This window comes from Gavia stellata, chromosome 6, assembly GCF_030936135.1.
Source record: "Gavia stellata isolate bGavSte3 chromosome 6, bGavSte3.hap2, whole genome shotgun sequence".
NCBI classification, from domain to species: Eukaryota; Metazoa; Chordata; class Aves; order Gaviiformes; family Gaviidae; genus Gavia; species Gavia stellata.
Window position 1 is genome coordinate 54933705 of NC_082599.1, and position 23113 is coordinate 54956817.

General features: G+C 41.4%; 1 protein-coding gene across 4 annotated transcripts in view; it reads left to right on the top strand.

Annotated features, from left to right (window-relative positions):
- PDE1C (phosphodiesterase 1C) overlaps positions 1 to 23113 on the top strand; it is a 315948-nt gene that overhangs the window by 230834 nt on the left and 62001 nt on the right. For all 4 annotated transcript variants that reach the window (XM_059818717.1, XM_059818718.1, XM_059818719.1 and 1 more), the window contains 7 exons: positions 518 to 631; positions 1500 to 1682; positions 3790 to 3856; positions 9511 to 9627; positions 11313 to 11453; positions 20876 to 20976; positions 22741 to 22869. In XM_059818717.1, the coding sequence (XP_059674700.1) occupies positions 518 to 631; positions 1500 to 1682; positions 3790 to 3856; positions 9511 to 9627; positions 11313 to 11453; positions 20876 to 20976; positions 22741 to 22869 (852 nt within the window). The remainder of the gene's footprint in view (positions 1 to 517; positions 632 to 1499; positions 1683 to 3789; positions 3857 to 9510; positions 9628 to 11312; positions 11454 to 20875; positions 20977 to 22740; positions 22870 to 23113) is intronic.

A 23113-nucleotide genomic window follows, 5' to 3' on the forward strand; every position in this document is an offset into this window, starting at 1 on the left:
GATAGTCTAAGGGTGACCTCTTGATCTAATGAAAATCATAGCATTTCCTAACTTTGTATAGTGTTTCTGCAATAGTATTTCTAAATATACTTGAATGCAATTTTGTATAAGTGTACACCAATCATCATAAATGGCCGACATTTGTCAACAGATACTACTCAAGAAGTTACTTCCCTTCTTATGGCTGGAATGAAATCGCCCTCTCTTAGCTCCTGTGTTAAATTCCAAGTGATTTCTATTTTAACTGATTTCAGTATGAGTAGGGGACAGAAATAACTTGCTGAATTTGAGTCTAACTATAACGTGATGCTTGCCTGGCATCGTTGTGACTGATCTTTGAAAAGTGATTTTTTGTTATTTTCTTGTATATGGCTTAAAGAAGCTTGTAGACTTCCGAAAGTTTTCACCTGCAAATCATGTATGCTAGGTCTCATGCTGGATCCAGTTTTGAACTGATGCTAACTCTCAAACCTATTTCTCTTTGTACTAATGAGATTTCTGTTTTCCTTTTCCCCAGGTTGCGGTCTTTGGTAAAGCAGTTAGAGAGAGGGGAAGCTTCAGTTGTAGACCTAAAGAAGAATTTGGAATATGCTGCGACTGTTCTTGAGTCAGTATACATTGACGAAACTAGGTGAGTTAACTACAGACATCAGCACTTTTCATGTATCTAGTACCAACAACACAAAATTGTGATTCACATGTCAGTTGGGAAAGTTGTTTTAGCCAACATTTATTACTCACAGACAGTATGTTTTTAATCATTAAAATACTGTATTCTGTGTAGAGCAGATCTTCAATCCTTGGTCTAAAAGCTTCTTTAAGTTTCCTGGGGCACGGGAGGAGATGAAAAGCAATCATAAATTTAATATATATTCTCTTGGAGAAATGTTTTAATAATAACTGTGTCCTACTTTTTCTGAAAGTTTCTAAATTCCTACTCCTCTATTCCTTTTGAATAGTGTTAAATCTTTTCACTTGTATCAAGTTTTTGAAATTAAAAAAATTTTTACTCCAGGTCATGATAGAGGTAGACTTCGTAAGATGTTGCAGAGGCATTCCCCACTCTGTTATAAGCCATTTCCCCAGTGCTAAATGCACTTATAGAGTCGCCTCAGATGACCAGAATGGGAAAGGAGAGGACTGTATGACACTAACTGGGAAGTTAGACATGACTGTAAATGAGCTCTGAAGGGCAGAAAGGTCAGGAATATCGATGAGCTGAAGATGAGAAGTCAGTGGAGGATTACGCAGTTGTGCTTTAGAAGGCTGATACTTCTTGTTTGTCGGCCTAGTAGCGAGTTTCACAATCTGACATTTAACTATGCAAGAGAATAACCAATCTGTTGAAGACTTGTACAGTTGTGTTCCATTAGGGCTGATGAAGAAAAGACTTTTAACAACTGCTTTAATTAGAATATATGTGAGTTTCTTTTTTGTTAATAATGTTGCAATGCTCTCCAAGGGAGTCCGTTTACCTATCTTTTTCCTCCCCCTTCTAGGCGTTTACTGGACACAGAAGATGAGCTCAGTGACATCCAGTCTGACTCCGTGCCCTCGGAGGTCCGGGACTGGTTGGCTTCTACCTTCACGCGGCAAATGGGGATGATGCTTAAAAGGACCGAGGAAAAACCCCGGTTCAGGAGTATTGTCCATGCAGTACAAGCTGGTATATTTGTGGAAAGGTAAAGGAGCATGTAATTACTTTGATCTAGTAGCTGCCTAGGTACTGCAGATTGCACCTGTAGTATTGGATGAAGAATAGTTTAGTATGTTTCTAATGATGTTTCTACACAAATCTGGATAGCACCTCAAAACCTGGGATTAAATAACAGATTGCAAACTGAAACAGCACATACTGAGCTGTTCTTAGCTTAATACAGATGTAATAGCACAGTTGGAAAAATTTTGACAGAGAATATGCACCTCTGCATAGACCTGGGTCAAGAGTAACAGCTTTTAAAATTTGGTCAACCCAGACCAAGCCCTCCTTTGCCTGTGTTTACCTCTGCAGTCTAGTATTTCTTATGAAGAACTGCTAAGAATCAGAAGAAAGTCCTGTATCGTAGTATTACTGGAATGAACTATAGACCAAAAAAGATGTGAAAACTTTGGAGTTCAGGGAGGATTTCAAAAAACCCATCGAGTCCTCTCAGCCTTCTCTGTTGTGATTTGCATCAGAACCTACTGCTAAAACTGATTTCACTTTCTGAACCCTTTAAAACATTTAGTCATTTCAATTTGGACTCACTTCCAATCTTACCTTTTCTGATCAAGTAACCACTCTTCCCTGACATTCTTCCTTCAAGCTAGAAGGAGGGCTGGCACATGTAAAACTGTCAGCAGACTTCAGGCAGTGTGAAAGACAGCAGGTCCCAGGTCTCTACAGCAAACCTCAAGTCAGGAATGGAAGAGCAGAGTGCCTTTCGCTGTTCATCAGAATGGCAGTGACAGCCTACCAGCCCTCTGTGCAGAAGGTTGGGCATGTCAGACAGTGGACCACAAGCCACACAAGACATACAGAAGCCTCCTCCGGCATGTCTATAGTCGATTTTTTTATGTGTACCAAAGTTACTGTACATGTGTTAAGAGTGGCAGCAAATTGTGGTAAAACTAAACCTGTCATTTCTCCTTGGAACAGGTTTCTCCTAGGTTTGACAGGCTATTTGTGAGTTAACCCTCACTCTCAGTGGGGGACTTGCTCAGCAAGGAAGTAAATGAACTGCAGAGAGCTGGCTGCAGGAGGCTGTTTTCCACCTGATCTGAATCACTGTGGCCCAAGGGAGGAAGTGTTCAGATATGATATGGCACCAGAGGAGGGTTGTGGCTCTCCTGAGCTAAGGGAGAGGGACTCTGCCTGAATTGTTACTTAAGAGAACGTTATGGGGCTCCTGACTGGAGGGAGGAGGGGGTAAGAAATTCTGTAATTTGGGAAATGGATGAATTTAATTCTCCAAAGGGGGCTGGCTTTTTTCAGGTCTGCGTGCAGAACATGAAAAAGGGAAGTGAAGGAAGACTTCACACAGGATCATTCCAATGGGAGAAGAGAGCTTTCCATCACCTCCTTTTAGTCCTACATTTCTTAAGTGCAAAAAAGGGTGACATGCAGAAAGGTATTTTAGCTATGACAGTGTTTCTGCATTCACCAAGCCTGTTAAACACAGTGTGGCCTGAAAACAAGTTTAGAATCTGATACATACGTCAGTGCTTCATTTAGTATGGTTGCAGATGTTGATTATTGCCTTATTCTTTCTCTCTCTCTCCCTCAAACACACACACAGAGCAAACACCCAGAAGATTTTATACCAGTCTTAAGAAAATGCAGACAAAAGTAACAGCTGTACTGAACTAGAGATGATTCATTGCAGACAAATGATTTTTGAAGTACATTCAGAATTAGCTTGCATGTGGACCAGCAAGGACTGAGGGAACTGAAAGAACAGTATGGTCATCTGCAGTGGAAAATGGGGAACATCTTGTTTATTTGAGTGTAGCCTTTCCCTCTGATGAAGACCTGATATTGGCAGATTCTCTGTGATGTCCTGCCAGGTAACCAAGCTATGAGATACTGGGGAGCGTATAGTCTCAAGTTAGGCTATGCAGTAAGAATGGTATAGAGAATATTGTGCAAGTTACGAACAAGAAGAAAGAAAAAAACCAAATTGCACTTAGAGGTTCCTAGGCTAAATAAGGTCTCCTGTAATGGTCTGTTGCTTTATGATTTTTGTTCGTTTTGGTTTTTTTTTTTTTTAATTCTATTTATGTGTTGCCTTATCTGTTTTATCTTGGTAGAATGTACAGACGGACTTCAAATATGGTTGGCTTGAGCTACCCACCAGCTGTAATTGGAGTGCTAAAGGTAATCCCAATAAAAATGTGTTGGGGGGGGGATTCTGTACAAAGCATCAAGATAACACTGCGATATTTGTCTTGGTAAGGGGGTCTTCGTACTTGCCCTTTCCTTCTCTGACATTTTGTTTAGTTCACATACATTAATCATTTACTGACCTAAGGGAATATCCTTTCAATAAGGGAAAGAATAGAGTTCAAGGCTGTGGCCATTTTCAGTTTGTGAAAGTTACAGCTCTGTTCTAGATTACAGTGATTAAACTGAGGACTTAGTAACATGCTGGAATCAATTACAAACTCCCACAGGAAAGAAAGAAAACAGATGGGGAGAGGTGGAGAAGGAAAAGGATCAGTTGCTGTGAGAGAAGGGAATTTCTTGCATTGCCCAGCTTCAGGTCTTCAAGGTGACAGTCAGTTTAGGAATAATGACCCTTTTATGAGTTTTGAGGTTTCAGAGGAAAACTGATTAGTCAGAAGTAGTCTGAAAATAAAAAAAGGTTCAATCCATGGGACAACTGCAAGGTTCTTGACTTAGGCAGGAATTATCAAGACTACAAACACAAGTTAGCAACCAACTGCTTACAGAGCAGCTTTGCAGATCACGTTGCATGTGGTTCAACCATGCCATGCAATGGTGAAAAAAGGTGATATAGTGGGGCAATGCACAGGGACATTACGTGTAAAGCTCATGAAGCAATCTTTTAGCTCTACTCTACACTGGAAAGACCTACAGTTGGGATACTGAATCCTTTTTGTTTTGGATAGTACAACTCATCAAAAGATGTGGAGGAATTGCAGAAGGTCCACTGAACGCAAGAAGAATGATCAAACATGCTTTTGATATACAGAATCAAAGCATCCATCCACGCCTTTTTCCAACTGCAGGTTGACAAGTGTTAGCTTCACCCCTGCAAAGGGGATCTAAAGTCTTTGTTCTTTTAAAACTACTCTCCATAGCCAGCTTATGAGGGAACATATCTATAATGGTACTTCTTCTCCTGAGTTCCTCAGCAGTAACAAGACAATCCAAGACACATCAGCTACTCTCAGCTGACTTAAACTTTACAGAAACCCTCTCCTCTTTCTATGGTTTTAAATGATTAAGGGTCATAAAGAGAACTGATCATGCTAGAGTAAGTTAAGACACATCAGTAACAACAAAGGCATTGATTAATTTTGCTCAAGGTGAAATAACACCCAGTTGGCCACTGTGCAATCTAGGATGTATTTTTTTTTTTTTTCCAAAACTGTTTTGAGAACATGTCTTTGACTGTATGGTGTTGGGGTTGGTAGTGGATGTGGTTGAAATGGAAGTTACTTGTTTTGAAGAAGTCTTCTGTCTTTGAAATGATATTTCATCTTAAATTCCTCAGTCCCATCTCCTTAATGGAAATGATACATTTTGTTGCTTGCTTCAGTCCAATAAAGACGAGTAAAAAAAACCTTACAGCTACTGGACTGCTTGGTGTGCTCTGTAAAATGAGCTGATGGGTTAAGCATGCAAAAGGGTGTAGGAGTGTACCACACACACCTCTTCAGCTGTTCTGGATTGCCATAATCAACATTCCCCTCAGAGTCAGGCTAATAAGGACAAGGATTGACATGACACGGAGTCAAAACTAGCTTATTTTTGAACTATGTGCTCTCTTTTTGGCTGCCATGGCCAACAGGACGTCTGCACTGAGTAACCCAAAGCTGTGGAATCAGCTTGGCAAAACTAGGTTGTTTTTAATAAAGCAATGAAATACTGCAGCTTCTGCAAAAAATGCAGATGGAGTGGTAGCAGTGCAAGTCCTAAGTGTATAATCTCTCTCACTTTTTCAGTGGATGAGAAGTTAGGCAATTTTTTTAATTTATTGCACAGCATCTCTCTATATATCTATATATTGGATACTGGTTTTTCCACTGCAGTAGCCTGTTGCCTTTCTGCATGACATGGGTGTGATGATGTAAGACCTGTTGCCACAAAAGGGATGATCAGTCTTGTCTCTCATTTGAATAGTGGCCATACGTACCATTCATACAGACATGTTTGAGTAAGCAAGTATGTTAATTTACCCAGTAAGTTGTGGTGATCTGCTGTTCAGCAGTGTAGTGCTAGAGATAGAACTTCATGTTAACTAGCTGCTGAAGTAGTTATCTGCATTAGAAGTAATTTTTCAGCCTTTTCTGATGCCCATGCTGTCACGGCAATATTTTCTGGGCTAGCTAATATACAGGTAATGAGCACAGAACCTGTAGTCACTTACAATGTCTGCAGTATAGACTTCTGCTTGTCTGTGGCTACAAAAATGTCAGGCCTTCCAGTAATGTTGAGCAGAATAACATCTATCTCTGAATCTGCTTGTTGGCAATAAAACAAATCAAGTCTCTGAGTTTAAGGACAGACAGAAAGGCAGGAAACTGAGCATTTAGGAAGAACTAGTGTTTCACATCATCTCTAGGTTCCCCCAAGCAGTGGAGCAATGGCCAAATAATAAAGACACAGGACTGAGAAGTAAGACACCTTGGATCTATTTGTAGTTACACTGCAGTGGGTATATGTGGCATTAGAGCAGCTTATGACACTTCAGCTGAGGCTACAGGGCCAGTGACCTAGAGACATGTGTAGCACAGAAAGTTTCCCATCCCTCGCTTCTCCTGCTCTCCTTAGGCAGAAAAAACAGTTTTTCTGTTCATTGGAACAGGCTGCCCAGGGAGGTGGTTGAGTCACCATCCCTGGAGGTTTTTAAAAGACGTATGGATGAGGTGCTTAGGGACATGGTTTAGTGGTGGACTTGGCAGGGTGAGGTTTACGGTTGGATTTGATGATCTTAAAGGTCTTTTCCAACCTAAACGATTCTATGATTCTCCTCCATCACAAGACATCCATGAAGTTCTGCCTCTCTTTAGATCTTTCCCCCATATAAGGGTCACTTCTGTGTTAATATTTTTTAAGGTCATAAAATCCACTAATTTTCAAAGCGTAACTGGTGTTGCTGCAAGCCTCTAAGCCATCTGTGACACTTTCGTGCTTCTGTTAAGAGGATTTTTCCCCCTAGTTATTCAGGGTAAAATGCTGCTGTCATTATTGGCAATAGCAAAACTTCTGTTGACTTGACAAGAGCAAGGATTTCTCCCTCAGTAAAATCTAAATAGCTCTACTGTGAAACTTATGATAGATGTATCATGCAAAAGAACAATTCTGATGTATTATTCTGCAATTGCACAATTTGATAAATTTTATCTGCTGCAGGAGCAAAACATTACCTACAGGAAAAATATGTAAAGGAACAAACCCCTTTTATTTCTACAAGATAAGATTGCCTTACAGTGAATTAAATTTCAGCATAGTTGAAACATTATTTTCAATGCCATAGGACCCAAAAGTAAATTATTACATGCAAGTGTTAAACTAACTTGCTTCATTGACTGAGGTAAGTGATTACAAAATAAAAACACTCAAAGAACAGGAAAATACTTAAAATTGACTGAGTGGATGCTTTGGGCATTATTTTTCTTGCCCATATTCTAAGTTTGTTCAAGGGCTTCAAAACATGTTTTCTTGGTACAACTTTTTCCTCTCTTGGTTGTTTTTCCTCTCCAATGCCTCTTGAAAGTGTTGAAAAGCTGCAATTTATGATTGCTTTTCTGTGACTTGGGCCACAAATCATCTGTGGAGAAGCTTGACCCTCCCTTCAATGTGTGGGCTCCACACGGCTTGTAATATAAACCGCTCAGCAAGCAAGTGATTTATTGGGATAGGTGAAAACACAGCTGCATCTTCAACGTCCTTGACATTCACTCACTAATTAGCCTCTCTGTGGACTGTACTTCCACAAGACGCATACTCAGCTCTACATAGTCTATGCAAGTAGCTATGCAAGTAGCAAGGTTGCCAGGATCAGCCCATGGTGGAGAGCGCTGGTAGCAAAATACATTGGTCTCATTCAGAACATAAGTCCTGTAGCTGTGCTGATGTATGGGCGACCAGCCGCAGGGTGGTTAAAGGTCACTGTCCTTTGCATTTGACTTGAAGTCAGGTCCTTACCTGGAACATGACCATGACAACAAACAACAAAGATGGATTGGGCTTTAAGAGCTCAGTAGATAGTTGTAATTTAGTATTTTTAGTACTGTTAAAAAAGTTGGCAGATTTTTAGATGGACTCTAGTCCTTAACAGTACTCAACATTATGCCTAGCCAACCCCCTTTCCTTGCACTGAGAGCAGCTGTGCACATGTGTCTGTGAAATGTAGTAATCTTTCTTTCTTGGTGAAAGTGCCACAAGGAAATTGGAGGTAACCTGCAACAGTTTGAAAGTGGAGGGAAACTTCAAGGTACAGATGTCAATCTTTAATATGTGGTTTAAGGAGAGTCATTTGGATAAATCCCTGTGGGAAGTACATCAAAGTTCTCAACAGGCGAGAGGGACTGAGAGCTGATCCTGTGCCAGATGCAGCTGCGTGGTTGATCTGTATATCATTCTTCTAGCTATAACTCCATCCACACCTTTCCTCTTTGTTGCTAGGAGGAGGAGAGAAAGGTTCATATGGCTTCAGGAACATCCAATTCTGAGATGAAGGAGCTTTATCTTGCTAGATAATGAGTGCTGTCAGCTCCCACGGCCTTCCCTAAGAGTTGAGATTTGAACTCAACCTTCTGCAAGAAGGTTTATACCTTATACTTCAGCTTTATGAGCTGGGAAGTGAACTTTCCCTCCTCGATCTCTTGACTAAGCACCCTGCAGCATTAATATATCATTTACAGCTGACTGGAACTTTCCCAACTGGGGTTAGATATTTACTCTTCTGTTATAAAAGTTGTTTTTTATATCATTGTTAGCACTTAATGTAACATCACTGTGATTTTCTCCTGCTCTGTAGTTTTCTGAAAGCCCCAATGGACTCACTTATCTTTAAAAAAAAATAAGGAAAATTAGGGTCATGCTGTCTTTGGGCAGTTAAAGCTGCAATAATAACAATTCAGGATTAATATTAAAATCAGAAGGAACTAAGCTGCTCTTTGGGTCCAGCAAGGTAGTTCTTTTAGTTAGTTATTATTTTGGTTGATTGAACAGTAAGTGGTAAAAGTATGATCACAGGTGCCTGTATTTTTTTTACTGGAAAAAACGTATCACCTTATTCTGTTTTAAGCACGAGTGAAGCACTGGAGTGCTTTGTTCACAATACAAAGTCATAAGAACTCTATAGGGACAGCAAAATCCAGAGGCTTTAATATCATTAAAAAGTGTATCTTTGTTATTCCTGTTTCCTTCAAAGTTAATATTATTTTTTATCGACATACCATGTGGGTCGGGGACAAAGAAGGGTAGAATCAGCCATAATAGGGCCATCCCAATGTTTCAGGTACTAAAGCAAACCAGGATTCTTACCGTTTTGGATTCAGCCTTTGCTGATTAAATTCTGGTGTGGAAAATTGCCATGTTTAGAATAAAGAAACAGCATATGTGTTCTTAATGGAAGCTTCTTAAACACGAGTCATACAATACTGATGAGTATATTAGACTCTGCATTGGTTAAACGGAATTGAAGAAGTTAAAAAAAATGTATACACTTACATTGCCATTGTAATTCTTCATTTGTAGATGTAAAGTGATAGAAATTGAACTATCATTGTAAAAGGGATGACCATATTAACTGTCTTTTCTACCCACTCTTGCAGAATGTAGACAAGTGGTCCTTTGATGTATTTGCACTAAACGATGCCAGTGGGGATCATGCACTGAAATTCATTTTCTATGAACTTCTCACACGCTATGATCTGATCAACCGTTTCAAGGTCAGTAGTTAGAAGATGGGTCTCTTCTTCCATCTCGGATTTCCCTCTCCTTCAGCTTTGTTCCATCAAGAATGCAACTTTAGTGCTATTTGAATGCTTTGTGGACACTACCCTTTCCCCAGTAAGCAAGACCAAATGTTATTTAAGTAGTATTTTTAATTGCGATGGGACACCATAAATTAGACAGGGTTCCAAACAGGCTTCCCCATGAAATCCATGGCAAATATTACATTTGATCCTGTGGGAACAATGGTGTCATTCTCCTGACATTCACAGGACTCTCAAGCATGCAGGCAAAAAAGAAGAGCTTGAATTAAATTCAAATTCATCAAAAGAAGCATGGCCAACAGGTTGAGGGAGGTGATTCTGCCCCTCTACTCTGCTTTCGTGAGACCCCATGTGGAGTCCTGCATCCAGCTCTGGAGTCCTCAGCACAGAAAAGACATGGAACTGTTGGAGTAGGTCCAGAGGAGGGCCACAAAAAGGATCAGAGGGATGGAACACCTCTCCTATGAGGAAAGGCTGAGAGAGTTGGGGTTTTTCAGCCTGGAGAAGAGAAGGCTCCAGGAAGACCTTATTGTGGCCTTTCAGTACTTAAAGGGAGTTTGTAAGAAAGATGGGGACAAACTTTTTAGTACGGCCTGTTGCGATAGGACAAGGGGTAATGCTTTTAAATTAAAAGAGGTTTGCAGATAAAAGTGCTACATATCTTTTTGTCCAGCTTTGAACAGGCTTAAATTTGGACGGCAGAAACATTGCTCTCAGATCTTGATCATTCTCCCCACCCAAATACTCCACTGTCCCTTCCTCCATTGACACTTCCACTCCCCGGGGGTCCCCACTCACTTTGGCTGGAAAGTGTTTATACAACTCTGGCCCCTGCCCTTCTTCAGGAACTGCCCATGCCTGAGGAGAAATGTTTGAAGAAGGTAACTGGTCAGAACTGCATCCTCCCCTGATACGTACCCAAGAGGAGAACAACAGTGCTCTTCTAACTATGGAAATATGAGCGTTTAGGGTATTTGCTGTTTGAGCAGATGAAATTGGAGAACCCATGTTGCCAGTTGCATAGGTTGCAGCTGACACCACCTGCGTAGTCTCCTCTCTAGAAATCCCCTGAATAGCATTTTGAGTGTGCGCAGTTCTACTCTTAGAGTCAGAAAAGCATGGCAAACCCATAGGATGGGCAGGCTGGATTTTGCTGTGAAAAGCCAGAGGTCTGATAAATTACTGTCCTTTTAGTAGAGTATCTCAGACTTGCTATATGATGTGTTTCATTAGAAAATCTTGAATGTGAATAGTAAAGCAGAGATATATTACAGCGGGTTGTGAGGAGAACAGGTAGATGCTTCTAGCCTAATTAGGAATACTTCTCCGGGGCAATCAATGAAGTACTACTCTCTGTTACTTTTCATACTGCATGTGTCTTCCAGACAGCATTTTGCAGTATACTTACATGTGTGTTTTTATGTGTAGGAATGATTCAACCATAATGTAATTAGGGATGGGAAAACCAGTTTGAGGAAGTAACCTGGATTCGCTCTTTCTCTTGAGTGTGTGTTTCAGATGTTATTTATTCGTGAAGTACAAACTACTCTTTGGGGACTCTTATGAAAATGCTCCCCTCTGAATGCTAGCCATTAAAGGTGATTATTTTGTTTTTAATTCTGTGCTACTTTCCTCAGATCCCCATTTCTGCCCTGGTGTCCTTTGTGGAAGCTCTGGAGGTTGGCTACAGTAAACACAAAAATCCTTATCACAACCTAATGCACGCTGCAGATGTGACACAGACGGTCCATTACCTCCTTTTCAAGACAGGCGTAGCGGTAAGTATGGGAGTTGGCATCCTGAATGCATAATGAGATTACAACAGTTTTTGCTCAGTAAGGAGATTATGATTATCCACAGCAGAACCCATTTCGACTGTAGACAAACTTCATTTGATGTGGCTGTGCTAATGAAAGTAGAGACTTAGGATTATTTAGAAATAGAAGCTAGGTGAAGATGTAGATAACTCTTTTATCAGTGATCTAAAAGGGGGTGAAGGAGAAACCCAAGCTCAGTTTTTCACTCTGCCACAGATCTCCTGGGTGATTCTGCCAACACGCTGTTGTTGGAATTCATTCCACCTAATGTGAAGAAGCAAATTGTCTAAGCTTTCTTCTTACTTAAGGGAGCAAGGCAGTACCTCCAAAGGACAGGCTTTCCACTTATCTGAGGATTGCAAGAGCCATGCTCTGGAGATGCTGATCTCCATCCAGCCTCTACAGCAAAACCAGCTGACCCGGCTTACATGGAAACGTACAGACAGCTGAAGTCTGACAACAATGACAGGAAGGGATAGTAGGCTTAAAGAAAAATACTTAGCACACAATATGTTCCCACAGTGGTTGTCGAGACAAAACAACAGAAACAGGTTTTGAGATGGACTAGAGAAACTGAAGGCAGACAGATTCCAGTGTGGTGATCAGCCATTGTGGTTTGGGTTCAGCTGGTGGCTCAGAAAGTTGTTTGAGGCTCTGCCTGCAGCTCCGGCCTTCTTGAACACTCCCTGATTGTTCCAATCTCCGTAACTGGGAACTGTTGAAGAAAAGGAGGGAAACCTGCATGTGACTTGGCCCAACCAAATTCCAATACTGTTTCCAACGCCATGAGTAGCTTAGATGGGCTATATGAAATCACAATGAAAGTTGGCAGTCAGCATCACTCGTGGCAATACTTGTGTCTCTCACTGTATGTTGATGACGCCTTTTTCTGTGCAGCTCGGTGAGAAACCTGAAGAAAGGCCAGCGTGTGCTGTGTGATAGAGCATAGGACAGAGAGGCGCAAGCTAACAAGGAGTAGTGCAGCTCCTGCTGTGTCTTTTAGGCCATTTTCAACAACTGTAAAGCTGCTTACGCTTGGGAACAGCCTTTTGGGCATGCGGTCTACCTTTCTGCAGTCCCTTGGTTGCCACAGTAACGTTGCTTTCCATTCTGAGGCCAGACTTGGAGGCTCTTCCCTGAGGAGTAACACGCACCAGTGCCTCCGGTAAACATGTCCCGGGTCTCCTGTGTTGAATGTAGGCTGCATCTGTGTATTGCAATGTTTACTGAAGACATATTTGGAAGGAGTCAGGCCCTACCTGCCTCAAGACCTGATCCAGGCTGCCTGATTCTGATTGAAACAGAATCCTTGTGTCACTTGCTCGCAATTGTGTCTGAAGTAAATAGGAGTTAGGTCAAATTCGCAACTAATACAGATGCATGCTGAAAACCTCCTGTGAGTTCCTAAATTGGTCACTGCTGCTTTGAGGGCCATTAGTTAATGGAAATGCACTGAAGGCTGTAGTCAATAAGAATAATAGAATGTTGAGTAATGGGAATTGCATTCTAGTGGTGAGCAAATGGATCCCCTTTTTCTCCTCAAACCGCTGAAGAAGGGCAGTTTTCACTTGGGGCTAGTCTGCTCCGAATTTTTTTTTTTTTTGGTGGGGGGGCATGGGGGGCATTCAGAACTGCCTTTTCCCACCTTGCTGCTTCTCAGTCTGATAGCAATTTAGCTGCAACTCATGTGTGAATGAATGAGTGCTATTTCATTCTAGCCCATGTTGCCGTGGTGCTGAATGGGGTTTCATATTCTGCCTCTGAGCACAATAAAGCTAGGCAAGTGTTAAAAAAGAGGGAAATGGAGGGCATGAAAATGCATGAGTAAGCGATGCAATAGTTTGGCTTTTTTTGCTCTAAGAAGCAGAGAGATGATGTAGCAGAAAAAAAAATAACCAACCCCAAAATAATCCCCCATAAACCAAACCAAATCAAACCAAGTCAAGTCAAAAAGCCCCTATGTTTTTACTCATGTATAGAGCAAACTTGATATGAAGCCCTTGAGGTGCAGCAAGACTGTCAGTTTAGTGTGTTCCCTGGTTTGCTGCAAGCCCTGGGCTCCAGTGACCTGTGCTGGATACATGCCAGCCCACTCCATGGCTCCACATGGGAGCAAACCAAACACTGCTGTTGATTAGAAAGGAAGGTGTCAAAAGATCCTTGACACCATGACTCGCTCCCTGCTGGCTCTGGGCTGAAAGATGCTCAGGCCAGAGGACCTCAGGAGCTCACAGAGGTCTTTTTTTCTGTAGAAGCAGTTTTCACAGCAAAACTCCACTTCCATGTTTTATTCCTACCATGAAGATGAAGCTTTTTTCTCACACGTCTCATGAACTGGAGATGCGATGCCGCTTCCCTGCACATTGGCAAAGATCACTCGCATTCGAATGCTCTCCTGTTTCCTGTTTGATCGCTAAGACTCGGGAAGCAGGGAGGAGAGATGAACCCAAGGCTTGTGTCCTGCCAAAGAGAGTAGGGATGCAAGCTGGGGGAGCTCAAGCGCTCTCTCTTCTTTTGTGCAGAAGGCCTTTGCTGTTCTGGATACCAAAACTAGCAATAGTGAAGTGTGTGTGGGAGATAGGCAGGATGATTTTCTGCGTGGTGTTGGGTCAGGAAAACAATTCCGGTGTTGTGGAAGATCAGCAGTCAGACCCAGCCCTGAGCCTTCTCTTCTCCCAGCTGCACCCCGGCAGTTCCCTCAGCCTGCCCTTGTGTGCCGTGTGCCCCGGCCCCTCACCATCTCCAAGGCGCTGGGCTGCGCCTGCACGGCATATGTCAGTGCCTGTCCTGTCCTGGGGAGACCAGAGCGGGACACAGGAGTCCACATGCAGCCTCAAAAGTGCCAAATGAGAGAGGAGAGCATTTTTTATTTTTAAAATGTTTTTTTTTAATTGGGTTTTCTTGTTTTTTATTGTTTTTTTAATTGTTTATGGGCCAATCTTGCCAAAACTTGTTGTTGTCATGACTGAAGTCTTCTGGTTCTCCAAAGGAAGAGCCGTCTCTCCATCTTGACTGTTTTGAGGTATGGGGCATCTGCCTTCTTTGATGATCTCTTGGTATTCTCTGTGCACTGCCAGAGCAAGTCTGGCTTCCTCTTCACCCACCCGTTGGGTAGCTGAGGCGAGAGCTGGCTGAGGACAGCCATCCCCCACTGGCTTTCTCATCCTCAGACTGAGAAAATGCCACCTCCAGGCCCCAATAATCTCGGTGGCGCTCCAGGGAAGTCACACAGGCTCCGGCGGTCTCCAGCGGTGTTTGGTGGTCTCTGGCAGTCTCCAAGGGACTCTTCCTGGTGCTATGGTGCTGCTGGGCAGGTGGCAGCCCCTCTCCTTGCCTCTTCCCCAGGGCTGAGGGCAGAGGAGATGTCCCCCCTTCATGAGGGGCAGGGGTGGGAAAGCAGGGCTCATCTGGGGCTTGACAGCCGGGTGATCTTCCTGATGAGCCTGCGGGATGTCTGTGTGGATGGTCCACTTAGGGCTGGCGTCGGCTGTGGGGGTGGCACTGCTTGAGGGGAGCTGACTGTTTGGAGGGTCCCTGAGAGCCCCCGGCGGTCCTGCGGTGCTTTGGGCACCATGGTGATGGAGGCACACATATTTAGAGGATTTTTTGTCTTTTCTTTGGGTTAGATTTTTACTAGCTTTTAAGTGAGAGAGAGAGATGGTGCAGGTGGGGAGGAGGTGCTGACGAGCATTGTCATTTTCATGTAATGAAATCCATTCTGGATGATGGGGATCTCAGGACTCCTTTTCTCTATTCACACCATACTTGCTGCCATGATGCTCCATGACCAGGACTAAAATAGGAGATAGCTTTAGCTCATAATGGTCAGAGGGCAGATTGTCTCTATGGCGTTTCCTTGGCCTGAGTTGATAGGCAAGTTATCGTTCTTGGAAAAGGTTGTGATGTGACCATGTGATGTGAATATGTAGCCCAGTACCACTGTGACTCTCTGGAGGAGATGAACTCAAGGGCATGTCTGCCCCTATCAGCTTGATAGAGCTGATACATTATAGAGGTATAATCCTTCTTTCTTTTTTGTCAGATTACATTCGTTCTCCTTTTCTTGGTACAATTTTAGGTTACCTGTTTTTAAAGACTTGGAGAATCTTTCTTGAGTCAAGTTATTTAATAATTCACTCAGGACAATTACTATTGGAGTGACTTAACTTTGGATTTTCATGAACTTCTTCCTGAATCCAAAACTGGGTTTGAATCATTGGGAATAAAGGAGAAGAAGATATTGCAAAAATGCCAGGGAGATCTCTGACTTTATAATCCCACTGATAACGCTGGAAGTGAGAGCTGAAGTCGCCTGCCTCTTCACCGTATGTCAGAAATAATAGTAATATTTATAAAGCCTCTGTATTCAGTGCTGTACTTTTGCGCAGTTTCACAGCAACGTGTAGACGTTTGGAGGTAGTGCAGCCTCTCCTCTTGCCTCGTTTCTTCTTAGGGACTATAAAATATATTTTCTTCAGGGTAAAGAGCAGGAAACTATTTCAGTTGCCTTTTTTTCCCTCTGCTTCTATATACTATGCCTCTCTGGTATAAAGGTGTTAGCCCAGACGAAAGACAGATCACTCTGAAAGTATGTCATGTAAAATATTAACAGGCTTCTGTGCATTATTAGCAGCATTAAATATCGTCCAGTGATACCTCCGTCGCCAGGGCTGCTGTGCAGCATGCAGGCTGCAGCGCCATAATGTGTTGTGGAGGCTTTGAAGACAATTGCAGAAACCAAGTGCTAAAGCTGGTCAGAGCAAAAAGTAACAGCTGTGTGTATCCCAGGCTCCAATCTGACTGAGAAGCAAACCCCAGAAATGGATAAATATCTGTCTTCAGTTCTCCCTGTCATGTGTTTCAGCCTTATCTCAACCTGGCAACAAATGCACAAACCTACCATCCTCTAGCGCACGTCTTTTGAGATGTTCTCTCCTGCATTACCCATGTCCAGCAAATTGTCATGTCCACATGCCTTTCACAGTCACCTGCGATCGTGATGCCTGATGTTTGAAGTGACAAATAAGAACTCTTCAGTATTAAAGCACTTTCTTTTTTAGTGTCTCTGAGGTATTTTTCCTCTCTGTTTCAGAGGGACCCATGTTCTGAAATATGTGCAGAGGTCAGAAAATGTGCATGTTCCAGATTTACATTTATAAAAGGGAAACTAGAGTTTGTGTGCTTGTGAGCATATGCACATGCTGGCACCGAAGCCAGTGACTCATTTGCCTGAGCTGAGCCCTTTGCTTTTGTATTCCTACTGTAATAAGCTACGCACAACATGTCCCATGCAAACCGTTATGGTGGAGTTGCGCTCCAGAGGACGTAGTGAAGTGTCTGCTGTTTCCCAGGAATAATCTCAAGCACTAATTGTTCCCACAGCCAAATGATATGTGGCATTTGGTTTAGGATCTAATGTAGCACAATAAGAAACCACTCTTCTACTACCAGGAACAAGGGACTCACAACACTGCATGCCAACAGTGACATTTCAGCTTTGCTTCCCGTGTTGGAATGCTTTTTTTAATTTTGTTTTTCTCTTTTTTTCCCCTTTGTCCTAGTTTGCACCCTGCCTCCCCTGCAGGACACATCCCATCTCAATGTGCATAGATTAATGGAGTTTCAAAATGAGCTCTAGATGTCATCAATCCTAACCTCCTGCTTACAGCAGGGCTAACTTCTAACATGCATAGTATGTTCACACATAGTAAAGGAAGGTAGGGGACATTTTCGAGTTGCCAGAATTTGCTTTACATCAATATCTCATCCTTACTCTAGCTTACATAGTTTTTCACGCTATATTTATGTTGTTGCACAATATTTATGCAAGGAACTTGGACATGCTGCAACGCAAAACTTTGGTTTCAGAAGTCATGTTGGGGCCATTGGTTTAATTCTTCACTGGGATGAAGACAAAGACTTGTGAAAAAATCATAGAATAAAATAGAAAAACCCCCTCATTTATATTTTTAACTAGTTATTTGCCATGTAGGGAAAGTACTTTTTTTCAAATTTAATAGTCTGTATATTTGTCATTTGTTCTAGTCTCAAAGGGAAGAAACTGTTGTCTGTTTTACCTTTACATGGTTCATTTGCCTTTGCAATGCTCCTGTTACTTACAAGCTTTCTCAGCAGTTTTGTCACAGGGTTTTTTTTTCTTCTATTTTCTTCTCAATTAAAAAATCTTCTTTCCCTCTAACCTTATTCAGTGCCTCTCTTTACTTTTCCTGTTATTTTCTTTCTCAGGATGATGCCTTGGAATGAATTTGTTATACTTTACTATATGAACAAGAATATCTTGGGTTCTGTCATAGACATAACGTTGAAAGAGAATTTGGAATTTCTCTGAAGTTTATCTCTTAGAGGATTGGTATACAAGCATGAGATGTAGGAATAACTTCCAAGAGCTGACACACTTTTTGTTCGTTTCATTCTTTCCTTTATTTAACTCTGTTGTTCAGCTGTGATTATTACTTTATTTGGTATTATTTTCTGATTAATCTTTATAATTATTAGGAATTGCCATATGATTTCTTTGTGAACCCAGACAATGAGGTGCAAACAGTAAAGCTTAAGAGTTCTTTCTCTGATACTGTCAAGAATTACAGGAGAATATTTCTTGCAGCAGACCTGTAAAACTGCAGAAGTGCAGGACTTCTGTCACATCTGTTTGTACCAAAGGGAAGTGAGATCCTCCTCTCCTCTAAACTGTTGTGATTAATAAGCAGATCATCATGAGCTCTAAAAATGTTAAATAGAATAGACCATAAACTTGGGGGAAGGAAGCAGGCTAATTATTGCTTTCTGCTTTATAGCATTTTCTTGGAAATGCATTCATTTGTTTTGATAGATTTGGAAACACTGCTCTTTCCTCTTCCTTTTTCTTTCTGTATGCATCTATCTTTTTGTTTGTGTGCCAGTGACTTGGCTTGGTAGCAAATTCTTCATAATTGTTGTATGTTTGTGAAAGACAATCATGCCTCATTACCCTTTTTTTGTTTCCACTCTGGAAGCCAATACTTGTTCTTCCATGCATTTTTCCCCTGCCATCCTCCACGCCCTATCATCACAGAAAGTTTGAAGGTTTTGTTCTGGATTGTTTTTGTCAACCCTTTAGAAATGAAAAAGATTCACATTTCCTCACTCTTTTCACCTGCGACAGTGTCCTGCTGCTTTCTCAATAGTTCTTGATGGCTTTGTTCTTTAAAACTAGCTTTCTGTTCCCAAGATGAAGTCCATCACAGACTAGTGAAAGGTAATGTCACTGCTTTGATGGAGATTGCATTCATTCTCTGCAGGCTCTTTGCCATCTTGTTTGTTTTGCTGTGCAAGAAAAAAGGGACTAAAAGCTTCCAATTACTTACCTGCTATTTCCCTCCTGTTACTTAAAGCCTATTTTGACTTTGCGCTACTTACACTGATTTATTTATTACCCACAGTTCACAACAGTAATCCTAGTCTGTATTCTGAGTGGTCTTCCTCAAATGCTGTTATGCCATTTAATACTTCTCTTCAGATGTATTACATGCTTTTTGAAAACGTACATTACCTGAACTTGTTCACCAAGTGATGCTTTGACAGGGCTTGCAAGTTAGCACTTTTCCTGTGTGTGTCTTAAAAGATGAGGTAGGAGACCTGAAGCACAGAGCTCATTGCCTTGGTGAAGTTGTAAGACTAGGGTCATTAGATCCTGTCGGAGTGGGACTTGTCAGATGATGCCCAGAAGGTCTGAAGTGGATGCATTAGACTAGCTGGGCATGTCCCGTAGTAGTTCTGTGTGCATAACGGAGGTTTGCTCTGCCTGTTCCTGAGCGCTTGTGCCTGATTTTTTTCTGTCATTTTCACTCTCTCCTTTTGGGAAATGGCAGAACATGGTTGAGGAATTGAAGTCCAGATCTAGATGTGGAGCCTGGAAACCCTAGTTCCTTTTTTCCCCCCATTGCAGTTGCCAGAAGTTGTTGCTTCAAAGTTGAAATTGTGTTCTTCATCAGCTGTAAAGCGTTCCTTATTCACAAGTCACACCTGGAAACACAAGCATCACAGATTTCTCCATCACCAGCGGTGTCCATTCCTGTCCTGGACCAATTGTGTAGAAATGAAAAAATAGTTTAGTTTCTGTGTCTGCTCATTTCTTGATCTCTTCACCCTCCTCTCTCTCCCTCAAAAAAAAAAAAAAAAAAATTCAAGAGCTACCTTGATTATGGTCAGTGGCATTGTGCGAATTATCTCTGGCCAATATTTTCAAACTGCATCTTTAATGTAAGGAGATCTTTAATACTGAGACTTACTTCATTCTTCATTGGTTGTGCAGAGATGGCTGGGAAAGGCAGGAGAGCTGCGCAGGTTGCTGTGTGCAAAGCCCTACACTTATTTGTGCTTCCCCTGCATGTGGTTAGCAGACCAATGGTGGCCCCGGAGCTATAGTAGACGTCTAGAATAGATTTATGAAACCATACTGCTTTTACTGGGCTTTGAATTAAAAGGCAGTTCATACATGAACATCTGTCAAAACGTTTGCAGGTTGAGAGTGAGCTGTTACAAAAATATTTGGCAACCACTGTGGTAAAGGTTTTGTCTAAATGTAATACATTCAAGCATTTCATACAAATATTTACAGCATCTACAGTATCTAGAGCCTTTGTCTGTGATGCGCTTGATGTTAACAGCACTCCTTGTGTGCTACCTGTGGAAAACCAGGTATAAAATGATTGACTGACTCAGAGGAAAATTATTAAAAGCATCTGAATCATTTAGAAATCGAAGTCGAAGGTGACTTGAGCATTGAAAAACAAGGCTTCGACTAGGCAATTAGGAAAAAAAAAACCTCAGGGCTTTCTCAAATGTTTCTATAAATGATAAATAAAGAACAAGACATACATCTTGTGAGATTGCCCCTTTTCCTCATGATTCAGTGATTGACAAAGGTTTTTAGTTACTGGAAATTAGTGACATTCTTCTGTATTTGAGGCTCTGCTACCCAGGTCAACTGAGCTGAAAATACATACTCTGGTGGTATGTACATACCTGCACACGCATCATCAAGTTCTGCTCAAAGAACCTTGATTTTCTGGAGGTTTCCCTCTCTCTCTTCCTCACACATTGTTCTTTAAGAAGAGCACATGTTTCCCCTTGCTCTGCCTTAAGCCTTATTAGCTCCTGAAACCATTTTGCTGAAGTTCAATTTATTTAGATGAAGCTTCAGGAAAAACACTGGTTCAGCTTTTATGTATCAACCAGAGAAGTTTGCTTTAAAACAGCTGGCAGGCTGCAGGGGAAAGGCAATGATGTTGACTGTCAGCAGGGGATAACTTGCCTTAAAAGACAAAAGCCTTAATGCCTGGGAAAATGACAGCTTATCTGATTGCTCTGTAATCTCTTTTCAGCACTGGCTGACAGAGCTGGAGATCTTCGCTATGATCTTCGCAGCTGCCATCCATGACTATGAACACACTGGAACCACCAACAACTTTCACATCCAGACACGGTGAGGCCATTGTAAATCATGATGAAGCATTGGGAAATGGAGGGGAAAACCTTTGGAGAATAACAGCACAGCCATCTAGAAAAGTGCAGGAGCTTTTGCTTTCAAGTGTTACAGGAGGAAAGTTCACTTCCTTAGGTTGCATTTAATTTTCTCTTGCTCAACCATTTACAATGGAATGCATGTATTTAAGCTTCCTGATCATTATTTTGTATTAATAATCAGGAAAAAGGAAGGTCCCAAAATATTTCCATGTAAAATTCCCAAAGACAAATTGCTGTACAGAGTCATGTATTTTGATGAATGTATAGTTTTGGAGGAGATATTATAATTCAACAGTTTTTCTCCTTGTTGAATTTGACAAATCAAACATTAACTGCATAAATAAAGAGTTCAACAATATCTGTAGTCATCAGTGAACGCCAACACTACACATACTATTTTTACTTTAGTGGAAAACCACACCTGCAGCAAGGGGATATGTTTACCATTACCTCTTCAGGGATATCATGTTTTAAAGCTTCATAAATTGCCAGACAGTAACTGGCTGATCACAAACTAGACTGGACCGGTGTATTTTTTGAACTCAGAATCTTCTATAAGGCTTTTGGGTTGGTGGAAGAGCGAAGGAGAAGATGAAGATGGCAGCAAAATTCAGAAGCGTGCAAAGATTGTGAAGTCTCTAGTTGCAGTGATAATTGGGCATCTAATGTCTGTGTATTATTTTGGCAATGGGAGTATACCGGTAGCAATGACAAAATGTCTAGATGTCCTTGACTGACACTGCGCACTTGAGCATTTCTAAGATGCATTGCATCTTACCCTAAATTAGATGTCTGGAGTATGTTAGCTGAATCATGCTGTGTATCACAGATATATAAAGGTTGCTAGGACAGATCACACGTATGCTCAGGAAAGCTTGGGAACACAGAGAAGTTTCTGTCTCCATTCTGAGCGAAGCCACATGCCACTTCTTACAGCTTCATGCATGCAAGAATTAGGGATCTGCTGTATTTCCCAAATATTTATAGAAGAATTCAGGAAAGGACAATTGTAATTTAATTTCTGTAACACTGAACATCAGAGGGTGTAAAGTGTCGGGGAGAAAAATATACACTGGGAAGCAGAACTGAGTAGGGACTGTAACAAATGATGCTCACCCTCTGTTGCCATTAACTTCCAGCAAGAACTTGGTCTTCAGACCAGTTTAGCCATTCATCAATCTCAGATCTATGCCCTGGAGCCTAAAATAAAGCGTGAAGTACCTTTGGTCTTACTCTATCCCACTGGCAATTGCCCTTCCAGACAGCATAGTCTAGCACACAGTGACAGAAAGCAGTTCAGTTAAATCTTGCTTACAGCCAGTCTGCTGTTCTGGAAACAATTTTGGGACATATCTTGCAATTGCTTACTTGGGTACAGTCAGGCTTTAGCATGAGAGCGACATACACCAGAGATGGAAAAGAGCCTCATGATTCAACTCTAAATTTACATATCTCTCACAGCTTTCAGCATTTTTTTTTTTTAATTATGTAACAAAGAGACTAGGTGAGTCTCAGCTGATGAAATAGATTTTGCGGTGAATTTTGATCTTTAGTTTTCTTTTACTGAATAACAACAATGAACGAAGTATTGAAAGCGCTCTTAAAATGCTCATATCTGTGCTATAGAAATAATCTCTGTAGCGGATCAAAGGAAAACTTCTGAATGTGAGACTCTAGACGGGGAAGAAACATAACCTTTCCTATGTTTTCTTTTAAATGCTAGGTCAGACTCAGCCATTCTGTATAATGACCGGTCTGTGCTTGAAAATCACCACGTTAGTGCGGCATATCGTCTTTTGCAAGATGATGAAGAGATGAATATTTTATCTAATCTCTCAAAGGATGACTGGAGGTAACTATGAACATGGTGGCTGCCTAGGAACATTGCAGCATCACCACAGACTGTTATTACCTTGTTTGAACGGCAGTATGCATTATTGTATGTTGCGTATTAGTATTTCTATTGCTACAAGAAAAAGAGCTTTAAAAGGTGTTTGTCTTGCTTATTTCTGCTTTCAGTTTTCATCTCTGGTAGTGAGACTGGACTTCATGACAATGGATTATAATATACAAATTGACTCCCATCTAATTTCTAA